General features: G+C 49.5%; 1 protein-coding gene across 2 annotated transcripts; it reads left to right on the plus strand.

Annotated features, from left to right (window-relative positions):
• Positions 1-11,851, plus strand: ivns1abpa (influenza virus NS1A binding protein a). 2 transcript variants are annotated; one of them, XM_076151343.1, is made up of 14 exons: positions 1-211; positions 4,705-4,964; positions 5,187-5,321; positions 5,710-5,879; positions 6,090-6,165; positions 6,277-6,450; positions 6,857-6,982; positions 8,460-8,570; positions 9,122-9,263; positions 9,391-9,737; positions 9,831-9,957; positions 10,063-10,194; positions 10,301-10,474; positions 10,632-11,851. In XM_076151343.1, exons 3-14 carry the CDS (start codon positions 5,211-5,213, stop codon positions 10,892-10,894), a joined length of 1,953 nt encoding a protein of 650 aa, XP_076007458.1. In that variant the 5' UTR covers positions 1-211; positions 4,705-4,964; positions 5,187-5,210; the 3' UTR covers positions 10,895-11,851. The 2 variants fall into 2 exon arrangements, with proteins under 2 accessions (XP_076007458.1, XP_076007459.1); XM_076151344.1 differs by lacking the exon at positions 1-211 and adding an exon at positions 4,212-4,308.
• Positions 11,852-12,249: the final 398 nt, after the last annotated feature.

A 12,249-nucleotide genomic window follows, 5' to 3' on the forward strand; every position in this document is an offset into this window, starting at 1 on the left:
CCGGTCCTGCTGCTGCGCCGGTGCGTCCAGTCAGTCAGAACGAGTCAGAGCTTATCACAGGCTGCACGGTGTCTCCGGTACTGAAGAGTCGACAAGCTGCTGCTAGCTCCAAGAGCCGTGCCAACAGCCGCGTTTGTGTTCTTAATCCGAATCAACCAACTGTGAATTCACATTAAATATGTCTAATATCGCCCGCTGTCAAAAGCCTCAGGTAAGAATGAATTTTCATCTTTTTTTAAGTTTTGAAGCGGGAATCGTGTTTCTTGGTAATGTCTTTGTTAGCTCGCGAAACCATTAAATATGACATTGGTGGTGGCGGAGGCTAATGTCGCTTAAATTCCTTCACTCTGGATGTATTCATTTGGCGCTGCCCGGTAGCGTTAGCGGTGCGGGCACAATGTCACACAGCCAAACCGCCGCTTTCCGCATAAAAGCGGCAGCTAGGCGTCAATGACAAGGACATTTTGCCCATAAAGATCCCAAACGCCTCACTGCCGCTTTCTTTAAAGCCGTAGCTTACAAAACGGGCGAAACGACTAAATATAGAGACGCCGGCTTCGATTCATCCCCCATCACGGCGAAGACAACCTGTCACACCGAAGCATCTGGCTGTGCGGTTAGCAGCAGGCTAACACGCGTTAGCCTCCATGCTTCTACCCCGAGCCCTCTCTTCATCTTCCCCCCTACCGCTCAGCTTCTCTCCGCCGGGAGAGCTTGGTTTGGTTTTATAGCCCATGTATTTGTGTTGCTACCCGCGGAACAGTCGCGTTTATCACATTCCTCGGGTTTGTTTCTGCTTCCTGACCTAGTTTTCGTGGCGGGATGTATGTATGGCGCGTACGAGGCGAATTTACTGGCACGTCGCCACGCATCATGCCTTCGGATTTTTTTTCTCTCTCTTTCCACCCGGAGATGGGTAGGCGAGGAGATGAATGAGAGACGTGGGTTTACGGCGAATAGGCACATTGCAAGCCGCCTGGTGTCCAATCGTAAGACGATTGTCGGTGGGGTGGGCTCCTCGGCCGTGGTTACATACCGGCCGTGTTCTGACGCCACTCTGGGTCAGATGTATGGGCCGTGACCATCTTTGATTTAAATGTATATGCCGATCGATTTTGAATCTTTTGAGTTTTCGAACAGTACAGTATCACCCTATAGTAACATGTCACACGCTGTATCCTATAGAGAACGCCCTTATTGCCGTTGCGAATCCTGCCCTTGATTCCCCATCAATTATTTATTTATTTAAGGGTGATTGCTGATGTCGCAGTATGTTTCACGGTGTTACAATCCCCTGGAGTCCGCATCTCATCCGAGAATTTACAGTCTCGTTTGTCGCAACTCCGATCGGGGGATGATTTTTATTTTACTATATTGTATTTTTGGACACACACAGTTGATGATCGATCCCATTCTTTTCAACATCTCACATCCCAGCGATCTCATTTCCTACAAGCTAAATGGTGTGAAATATCTGAGTTGACCTGGCAGTCCCTTTCCTTACCACTAGGGGGTTCCACAACAAGCTCTCAGTGTCCAACCTGCCGCTTTGTGCGTGACTAATCAAATGGAAATTTGGGGAGAGAAATGCTTTGGCTCCTGTCCTCTGTGACAAAGTTGTGAACGTTCTCGTCCTCTCTTTTATCCTTTTGTCCCATTGTTGTGTTGAACATTCTCAGCTCAATCTGTGGAGCTTTTTTTGTCCTGAGGCTTGCAAAAGGGCAGAAGCACAGCAGCACTGATAACGAAGCCTGTGTGATGTGCGTGACACAAGTTTTCTTTGGCTTTTTTTGTCTAGCTTCTTCTCTTGTAATTTGCTGAGTAACTGCCGATGGCGTGAGGCGAATTTATCGCTTTACAAACGATTGTTATTTCATCACAACCACGAGGCTGCAGCCTGGGCTCCAGAAAGAATGATCTAGATTTGGAGGGGTGGGGGAGGGAGGGGGTGTGTTATCTGGTAGGACATTAAGTTACTGTCGGGTAGGTTGAGAAAGAACAACAAGGAAGCTTGAGTGCTGAACTGGACCACGTGGAGGGGTTGGGTTGGTTGGAGATTTAGAGCCATTATAAAGAATGTTTTGCCAGACGTTGCATAACAGCAGAGAATTGGGTCAGTTCTCCCTCTAACGGCACACGGCTTGAGTTACTGCGTCTGATGCCAGCCCACACCGTAAATGCCATGCAGTGCAATAAGAGAGCCACTATACAGGGTTTACTCTCCCGTTTTAACGCCCTCAATTATTTCCTGCATGCTTGGTTTGTTTTCAGACGGTGCTCAGGACTGTTAGAAGCGCTGCTCGGTTAAAGCTTGAAATCAGACGGCGTAGAGGCCCTCGTACGAATATCACCTGGGAAAGACGCGGCACTAAGTCAATTTTGTGGTTATCCGCCGTGCACAGACCTCAACCCCGCACTGCTGCGCACCCCCTCCATGCAGCAGTCCTGTGAGGAAGGGGGCGCGGCACCTAGGACCTAAGAAAAGCTGAGGAGAACCCTGCACTGTAGTCTAACGTGTGCGGTTTGGGTTATGCATGAGCCAGTAAAGACCTCCCTGGCCTGGTTCCAATAGTCTTTGTGCTAAGTATATTGCACGCTTGAAGCCAAGCCCTATACAGTAGCCCTACGCTTATACTCACGGGACGTTTTACTTAACACACTCCACACAGCATCTGTCCCGCTGTGGGCCCCACCCAGATCTAAACGCGGCTCAACTGTCGGCGTTAGTCATGTAATGCTACGTTCTCTTCCAGTGCAGTGCGATGAATTTTTCATAGTTCCTTTTATTCCACCTCCCCCTTAGAATGGATGCGTCTATCATTCTCCTAGTACACTTTGTCCTTTTCTTTTACCCTCTTCCACCACACTGTGCTATAATGCTGGGCCGCTTTTTTTTTTTTTTTTGAATGATTTGATAAGATTGTCGAGGTCACGAGCCGATTCTCGATTCAAAATCGATTATCACTTCTGTAAAGAGATTACAGGCGCGATGCTGCAAAGGCTGCTGGCTGTCAACGTGTCGTAACAGAAACTGTAAAGGTCATCATTGGCTTTGATATTTAAAAATTCATCTGACCAGTTTCAATTTCTGTTTCCTTTTTTCAGTGCAGCAAATTATCATAAAAACACTGAATGCATAACATTGAGTGTTGTTTCAGCTGCAGACGAGATGTCCCAGAAGCAGATAAACACAGCACAAAAGTGCCTTTCACAGGAGACCTTGGGTTTGCAAGAATGTGTTTGTCTGCCCCTGTGTTAGTCCGGCCATCGTGTCCATTGTCTCTGTAACTCCTCAGGGCAGCAGATTGTTCTCTGCACACTGCTCATGACTTGTGCACACACAGAAACTGGACCTGAAGTGGTTCCACATCAGGCCTCTGCCTGCCTGATGGGGCCGCTTTGATTGAAATGTTTGCTTTTAGAGAGCGCCGCTGTCGCCTGTTACATGACTTCAGGCCTCATCATTTACAAGCACACATGACTCATGCTGGTTTCCTCTCTAAGCCACTTATAGCATCCAGAGTGACACGGATATTACAATAGCAGTAGTTGAGTACATCACAGCCTGTTTCTAATGAGTTAGAATCTCTCTCTCACACACACACACATAGACAAATGTTCTTACACATATAAGGCGGGCAGACACGCCCCTCACACATGGCGTGTATACTATTTCACACAGTGTGACAGCTGCCCTGGCCTGTCTTGTTCTCCTTCCCCACGTGGACTCAAGCAGTAAAACAGCTTCAGTGTGGTTATCTCTCAGTTCCTAGCAGTATAGATACTTGGTGGTGACAATTTGCTATTCAATTAGCCTAATCCTGTGTATCTGCTGCGGGCATCTCGTGTGTGTTGTGTAGACGTGGGTCTTAATTTGGCAAACGGAGCTTTGTTTGTGCTCCTAAATTCCTACTCTTTTGCAACTGAGGGCAAAAAATACTTCGGTGGGAGGGGTTTATGAGCTGAGGGTACAGCGAGTGCCCTGATGGATGTGAGGCATTTCCTCACAGCCAACCAAAGTTCACGGTGTAACTACATGATGTCTCTAAAGACGGGCTGTGTCTCTGATCTATCCGCTGACTGGCTGGGGAACTGCAGGAGGGGACAGCACAAATTGTCGCCTCCCGCATTTCCCTTATAGGGGGGGAACTTGAATGAAAGCGCTCCCATGGGGCGGGGGCGGGCAGAGGGGGCGGAGCCAGGCAAAGGGGGCTCGCCATAAGAGTGAGAGCGTGACTTTGCTTCAGAGAGGATGGACACGGAGCAGAAGACATGAGATGGATTAAACAGTTTTGCTTTTGGCAGCAGGTGTGGAAATTTAAATGACTGAATGGAGTGTGTAGTGAGGGAGGAGACTGAAACTCATGGGCTTAGGTATTGGTGATCGACGCTCGGCCTGCAGGTTCAGATCATAGCAGGACAGAAATGCTGTTTAGACTTTATTTGACGGCGACATTGTGGGATCTACGACACGGGTATAAGATGACTAAGAGATTCTGTCAGAGAGGAGGGGGAGGGAGGGGGGGATTCCCAGCTGCCGTTCCATGAGCAACGCTGCCTCGATTAACCACATGGACCTGACTCCAGCTAGTGCGACGCGGGTGCCAAGAACAACTGGCACCCGACTTCAAATCGAGCCGTTTTGTTCCTGTTTCCGCTTGTCAGAAATATGAGAAACTAATATTCCCTCTGTTTTCCTTCTAGGTTATAATGTATGACCAACACAGAATAAGTACAACTCTATAGCCAACGGGTTCCCAAGGACTTGATTACAGTCGCTTGAAGCCTGATAGTTTGTCTGTGCGGCTGCTCCCCTCCTCCCTCCTGCTCCAGTCGTCTGCTGGCATTGCTTCTAACGGCTTCTCCATCCTCGGGTGAAGAAGACTGGAGTTTTTCCCCCCCTCGTGGTCTCTGTTCTACTCACAGCAGTACTGCTCCCCCGGATTTGCGTCATTCTTTATTAGGTAAGACCATAACTAATGCACCGGACACATAATCATGCACAATGCAACATTACAGGCACTTAATCCTAATCCTCTCTGTGATCATGTCATGAATGAATGCAACACGATGTTCACACACGCCGCACAGTGGAGAGCCTGCTGGACAGACTGTGTGTGTGTGTGTGTTGTCGTCGCCTGATATGACGCAGGTTTATTCATTTTATTTCATTTTTTACTTTTCAGGCTAACCATAAAATTAAATCAAACATGATTCCAAACGGCTATTTGATCTTTGAAGATGAGAGTTTCCTGGATTCCACCGTGGCCAAAATGAACGCTTTGAGAAAGAGCGGACAGTTCTGCGACGTTAGACTGCAGGTACGGACACACACACACACACACACACACACACACACACACACACACACACACACACTGGTGGAGCTTTAATCCTCACTTACAAGCGGTTGATGATGTTGTGTTCAGGAACCCATGTGAGTCATACCAAAGTAAGAAACTAGGCACAGAGTTGAGTATTTACTTTCCTGTTTCCTGTTATGTTTCCATTGCTCCAAAGTGTGAGTAGCTGTTCCCACTCTAGAAAAGCTTCCAGGACATTCTCTACCGCGGAGCTTTCTCCCCGCGATCCAGCGTCATTTTTTGACTCATTTCTCAAAGGCTCTATTAATACACGCTGTGCCGGGCGGTGTCCTTCCCCTCTGAGACAGGTTGTGTAACGTTGGTTTTTGTTCCTCCGCTCCTCCAGGTGTGCGGGCACGAGCTGATGGCTCACCGCGCCGTGCTGGCCTGCTGCAGCCCCTACCTGTTTGAGATCTTCAACAGCGACATCGAGCCTCACGGAGTCTCGCATGTCACCTTTGAGGACTTGGACCCCGAAGCCGTGGAGATCTTGCTCAACTACGCCTACACTGCACAGTCAGTAGCACAACTCCCACCACCTCTTGACCTTTCAGCTTTTGGCCTTTGCCCCTTTTGGTCTCACCTCACATGCATGTTTTAACAATCCACCCCTGAAAAGCAACACAGCCACATCACGTCATCTAGTAACCGAAACTCTTGTCTAGCATGTCAGACCCGTCACAATATTTAACAGCTGATCGTCTCTGTCTTCTGTGTGTAAACCAGACTGAAGGCAGATAAGGAACTGGTTAAGGAAGTTTACTCTGCGGCTAAAAGGTTCAAGATGGAAAGAGTCAAGCAGGTACGTGTGTTTCTCTCTCTGGTCGGGCTGTTGTCAGGTCGCGTCCCAATTTAGCTCGACCCATCTGCTGGACTTGAAGGTCACGTCCTCTGTCTCCTGCTCTCTGTCCAGATTTGTGGGGACTACCTGCTGTCTAAGATGGGCTCCCAGAATGCCATCTCCTTTCGGAACTTTGCCAGCTCCATGGGAGACGGCAGGGTTTTGGCCAAAGTGGACGCCTACATCCAGGACCATCTACTGGAAGTGTCCGAACAGGAGGACTTCCTCAAACTTCCCCGCCTCAAGGTGAACCTAGGAAATAAATCATTGCACGTGCAGTGAACGTAGACATGCTTGCTTGAGGACCCTGGTTGAATAACGTACAGATAAGCTCAGGTATTCTTAGCCTGCCTGGACGTGAGATCAGCTAAGTTTATACAGGTGTGCCTCCTTATAGATCCTCCTATAGCTGAAGGAAAATGTATCCAGGCTAAGCAGCTTAAAGACACATGTCATCAAGAGAGACTGAAATGTCACCCGGTGTAAATGAATACACTTGTTTTTATGTCCGTGTTGCATCTGGTGATGCGGAGACGCAACCTTCCAGGCAGCCGGCGCACATTCGTTAGTGCCTGACTGAACTTGACTTGATAACCCGATACGGGCTTTATTCCAGCCTTAACGCCGTTTCATGCCGCCTTTGTGTTCGCAGTTAGAAGTAATGCTAGAAGACAACCTGACCCTGCCCAGCAACGGCAAGCTCTACGCCAAGGTGCTCAACTGGGTGCAGCGGAGCCTCTGGGAGAACGGAGACCAACTGGAACGCCTGATGGAGGAGGTCAGTACTCGGTTGCGGAATCTGAACTCTCTGGGGGGGGCTTGATCTCTATTCCAGCCTCGCCTCCTGTTTCTCTCCTGCTGTCTCCTGTTTTTGACATTAAGAAGTCGCTAAGGGGCCTAAAAATAGACGCAGCATGCCACCATGTCAGGATTGTTCTCTCTCCCCCTCCTCCCCCCTCCCCCACCCCTCTGATTTGTTGAGGTTTTTGCAGTAAGACACTCTGTACCCCTGAACCGTACGACAGATTTAGAGGTGAGCAGAAAAGAGCTGCCGTCGGATCTTGCTTTGTGTTTCCACTGTTCTCTTTTTGAGTTGAGATACAGCACATGCCAGTATTAAGGGTGTTCCTCCTGTGTGAAACACAAACGGGTTCTTAAAGGTCTGAATCACAGTACCACTTTACTATCTTGAGAGGGCTTGTGTTTGTTGCACCGGTACTAACAGGTCCTCCTCCCCGTTGATTTATCTCTCCTCTAGGTTTATTAGCAGCAGCAGGGGACCAGACTGAGGAGCCACGACTGAGCCACCGGGGTAATGAGTCAGAGAAAAGGGAGAGAGAGAGAGAGGGAGACACAGAGAGAGAGAGAGAGGGAGGGAGGAGAGGAGCACTACTGCCTCTCTATGCAGCAGCCTCTCTATGCAGCCACACAACAGTGTGCTCCCATCTGTCCATGTCGCTTATACAGACGCATCCCATTTCTCTGTTTACCCAGAACGCATCACACACACACAGGAGCCTTTTGGCGACGCATTGGTCTGATCAGGTTCCCCTTCACTTCATACCAGCACACATGCAAGTAATCAACCCATCAGGCAGGAAACCTCATCACACATAGCATTGATTCGGACTTTGAATTTGAATTAACACTAAATCAACTTCTAAAGACATATCTCACATTTTGTTTGACTGATCAACACTCACACACTCACTCATCTCCCTTTTGGATACGGTTCCACTGGTTCCTCTGGATGCAAGTTCCTGTAGCTCTGGCGTCACACTGACCTCTTCCTCTGCCACAGACCTGCTTTCAAAGTAGCAGAGGTCAAAGAGGGTCGCCCCCGGCAACCCTCCCCCCTTCCTCCTCTTTCTTATTTATTCCTCACGCTGAAGATCTTTCCAGATGCTGCGGCGCATTCTTCACCAGCTCGTCTCCCTGTTTTAGATGCCAGCTGAGGGGAGAGCCACAGTCACACACCCCCACACACACACACACACACACACAGCAGATATTTCCTCGAGCTGAACTATTAACCACTGTGCAGTAGCAGCAGTGTGTGTGTGTCTTCTTTTTTTTTTTTTTTTTTTTTTTTTTTTTCATTTTCATTGAAAAGCCTTCGAGACAAGCGACTGAAGATCCGGGCCTTCATCCCTCTTCCCCCCCCTCCTCTTTCCTCCCCCCACATATGCTGGGGTTCTTCAGTGTGTTACCATGGAGACAGCCACATGGGTGTGTTGTTGCTCTGTGTCTTTCAGGTGCAAACGCTGTACTACTCACCTGACCATAAGCTGGTGGATGGAGGGCTGGTGATTGAGGGGCACAGTGAGGTGTTTGGTGGCGAGGAGGACCACCTCCAGTTTGTGCAGGTACTGAGCCCTGGCCTCTTTGTGTGAGCCTTTTTTTTTGCCTGGCAGTGTGTAGCTTTGTTTTACAGCTTGTGCCTAGCCATGCATAAAAATATTCCACAGCCTGCGCCTCGCTAGACGTAGATATGGCTCATTTAGTACTGCGATCGGGCCACGGTGTAAAAAACAAAATTTGGCAGAGTAGAGAGAAATGAGCTGTGAAGCTGCTCAGGCCTGCTCTGCCTTCTGTCGAGCCTCTAGCCACACAGAATCTGGATAAGTAAACACTAAAACGCTCCAGTGGCTCTGGGCTTTTCTCCTCCATTTGGGTGGGGTGTGTTGGGCGTATGTGCTTGTAGGTGTGGTGGACTTGGTCTGGCACTGTGCGGTGCTGTGTTGTTAGCTCCAGGAGGCGTCAGCTCTTAATTAGTTGTGTGTAGGTTCATTAGCTGAGGCATCTGTACGCCAGCCTGACGAAAGGTATGTGGGGTTATGATGAGCTGGCGACGGCCACAGGTGGGCCTGCGGGGTTTGGTTAGCTCGGCTCCTGCAGCTGCATTGTGCTCTTGCAGAAGAAGCCCCCACGGGAGAGCACCCAGAGACAGATGAGCTGCAGCTCCTCAGGAAGCCTGTCGCCCTCCAATCAAGCGGCAAACGTCCCCAGACAGACGGCCAGGAGAGAGTGGAAGTACATCGCCTCTGAGAAGACCACCAGTAAGTGTCACACAGCTGAATCAAAGGCGTGAAGGCGAACATTTTCGGTAGAACTGGAGTAACTAGTCTTTCTTTCCAAGCGGTTGACATAGCAACAGACGGCCTCACTAACCTGCTCCTCTTGCAGACAACACCTACCTGTGTCTGGCTGTGCTGGACGGCGTGCTGTGCGTGATCTTCCTGCACGGCCGCAGCAGCCCTCAGACGTCTCCCTCTGCCACCCCCTGCCTGACGAAGAGCCTCAGCTTCGAGGCGCAGCCCGAGGAGCTGGAGGAGCACCCGCTGTCACCCATGCAGTACGCTCGCTCCGGCCTGGGCACCGCCGCTCTGAACGGGAGACTCATCGCAGCAGGAGGCTACAACAGAGAGGAGTGTCTGAGGACTGTGGAGTGTTACAACCCCAAAGAGGATCGCTGGACCTTCATCGCTCCCATGAGAACTCCTCGGGCTCGCTTCCAGATGGCTGTGCTTATGGTAAATCTTCGTCTTCGTCAGGTTCATTGGCGCAGCAGTTTGTGGATGTGTCCAGCTTCACTAATGGTTTGTAATCCCCGCCCACCCTCACAGGGTCAGCTCTACGTGATCGGCGGCTCAAACGGCCACTCGGACGAGCTGAGCGGCGGGGAGAAGTACGACCCACACACTGATGACTGGGCTCAAGTGCCAGAGCTCAGGACCAATCGCTGCAACGCAGGTCGGTCAGCCCGGCATGAAACAATGAAGACTTTGAGTTGAATGTAGAGCTCGACTTTATAACGGATGCAGATAACAAGGTTCTAATTGGTTTGCTTGTTTTCAGGCGTCTGCTCCTTGAACAACAAACTGTATGTTGTGGGAGGGTCGGACCCCTGTGGGCAGAAGGGCCTGAAGAACTGTGATGCTTTTGACCCAGTGACCAAGACCTGGTCCAACTGTGCCCCCCTTAACATCAGTACGTCCCCACATGCTCCCATGAACGATTCTGATTCTTTTTGTGTCCTGATACTACGTAATTCGAGGATATACCGTATGTGTTAACCGTGTGTGTGTGTCATCAGGGAGGCACCAGGCAGCAGTGTGTGAGCTGGACGGCTTCATGTATGTGATCGGAGGCGCAGAGTCATGGAACTGCCTGAACACTGTGGAACGCTACAACCCTGAGAACAACACCTGGACCCTGATCGCCCCCATGAACGTGGCTCGTAGAGGGGCCGGCGTCGCTGTATACGCAGGTAAACATGTTGGGAATGCTGCAACTCCGGCTTTGACAGAATGCAAATTATTCAGGAAACCTTCTGTATGTCACATGGGCACATTGTTTTTGTGAAGGATAGTTTGGGCCAATCAGACGTGTCCGTGCTTGACTCTCGCGTGTCTCGCTCTCTCCAGGCAAACTGTTTGTAGTTGGCGGCTTTGACGGCTCCCACGCGCTCCGCGGCGTGGAGGTGTACGACCCCAGCCGCAACGAGTGGAGGATGCTGGGCAGCATGACGTCCTCGCGCAGCAACGCGGGCGTGGCCATGCTGGGCGACGTCATCTACGCGGTGGGAGGCTTCGACGGGAACGACTTCCTCAACACGCTGGAAGTGTACAACCCCGAGACGGACGAGTGGAACGACTGCACCAACACCCTGTCCCCTTCCTCTGACTGAAGGAGTGGACGGGGGTGGCGATGAAGACGTTGATGAGGAGGGATGAACGAGGGTTGGGGAGTTTCACAGTGCTTCACTTTTTCCCAAACTAACAGGCTTAGTGACGTAATCGTGTTTCGTGGTGTTCCGTGTGTGGGCGGGGGGGGGGGGGGGACGTTGAGCTGAGGGGTCTTCAGTGAAGATCGACTTATAATTGGCGGGGGAGGGGGGGTGGGAGGGGTTGGTTGCCCAAAGCAACATGAAGCCTTTGCATATTGCATACACTGTTTTCTGTGCTGTATATACATTTCTTTCCTTTTTTTGTCAAATGCCAACATTTAATACACATTTAGAGCTTTTTTTGTTTTCTCAGACAGTTTTGTTTTTATGGAGGGTTTTCAGAGAAACTAGCAGCTCTCGGTTCACATGAAGGTTGCAGTCTGCCGTGCCGACGATCGACTTTGGAAGGTTTAAGTTAATTCAGAATATTTCAGTTGTGAAGCTGTCGCTCCTATTTTAAGGTTGGTGGTTTTTGACGCCTTACGCTCATGAGTGTGAGAGCAGGAACGACCCGTCACGGCTTTTTGTCATTTCAAAGTAAAGCTGGTTTGCTTTATGGATTAAATGGCCTTTTTTATATTTTTTATACACGGCTGATTTACCAGTGAATAAAAGTAGTAGCAGACAGTTCAATGAATCTAACCAGTGCCAGTTTTTAGTTCAAAACATTTTCTGTACACACACACACACACAAACACTTGCGCACACGCACAAACGATGCTTCTGCTAACCAAATGTTTGTTATTGTGATTTAACTAATTGATGTACGTAGAGATGCAGTTTACTGAAGCTCTTCTTTTGTTTTCCTCGTGTTTTAAAGTGTCAGGCATTGGCATAGATTCTCTTGAAAGAATGTTAGGATGAAAAATGATCACATTTGTAACGACATTTCTTAATTAATAAATCATTTAAATCCGATTTCTCCCTATGGTTAATTTCTGAGGTGCAACATAAAAGAATATAAGTGTGTCACAGGGGTTTGGTTGAAATGGTTCAAGACCCATGAAGTACAAAGCCAACAGCTGAATCACTGAGCCTAAACTCCTCCCTCTTCTTCTGTCAGTGTTACATAGCTGCTGTCTAGGTCAGCGCTGCTTAATCTTTCATTGTCACCATTTTCATCGGTGACTCAATCTTAATCCAGGTATTTTCTGCTCCTCTTTAAGAGTCTTGTGTGGTGGTAGAGGGGGATTACACTTAGACTAAGACCGGCTGACTGAGCTCAGCAGGAAGTGAGGAAAGACGGTGGACCTTAAGGGTTACGGTGGCGACCTGGTCATGACCCAGCACCCATCTGAGCTGGCTGCATCTGTCTG

Source organism: Genypterus blacodes, unplaced genomic scaffold, assembly GCF_046128005.1.
Source record: "Genypterus blacodes isolate CSIRO-AG114 ecotype Tasmania unplaced genomic scaffold, CSIRO-AGI_Gbla_v1 ptg000054l_1, whole genome shotgun sequence".
NCBI lineage: Eukaryota > Metazoa > Chordata > Actinopteri > Ophidiiformes > Ophidiidae > Genypterus > Genypterus blacodes.

Bases quoted from the DNA above. Each gene is read 5' to 3' on its own strand.
- ivns1abpa (XM_076151343.1), top strand. From the start codon at position 5,211: ATGATTCCAAACGGCTATTTGATCTTTGAAGATGAGAGTTTCCTGGAT. The intron at 6,983-8,459 runs GTCAGTACTCGG...TGTGTCTTTCAG, and splicing joins TGGAACGCCTGATGGAGGAG to GTGCAAACGCTGTACTACTC. The intron at 9,958-10,062 runs GTCGGTCAGCCC...GCTTGTTTTCAG, and splicing joins GACCAATCGCTGCAACGCAG to GCGTCTGCTCCTTGAACAAC.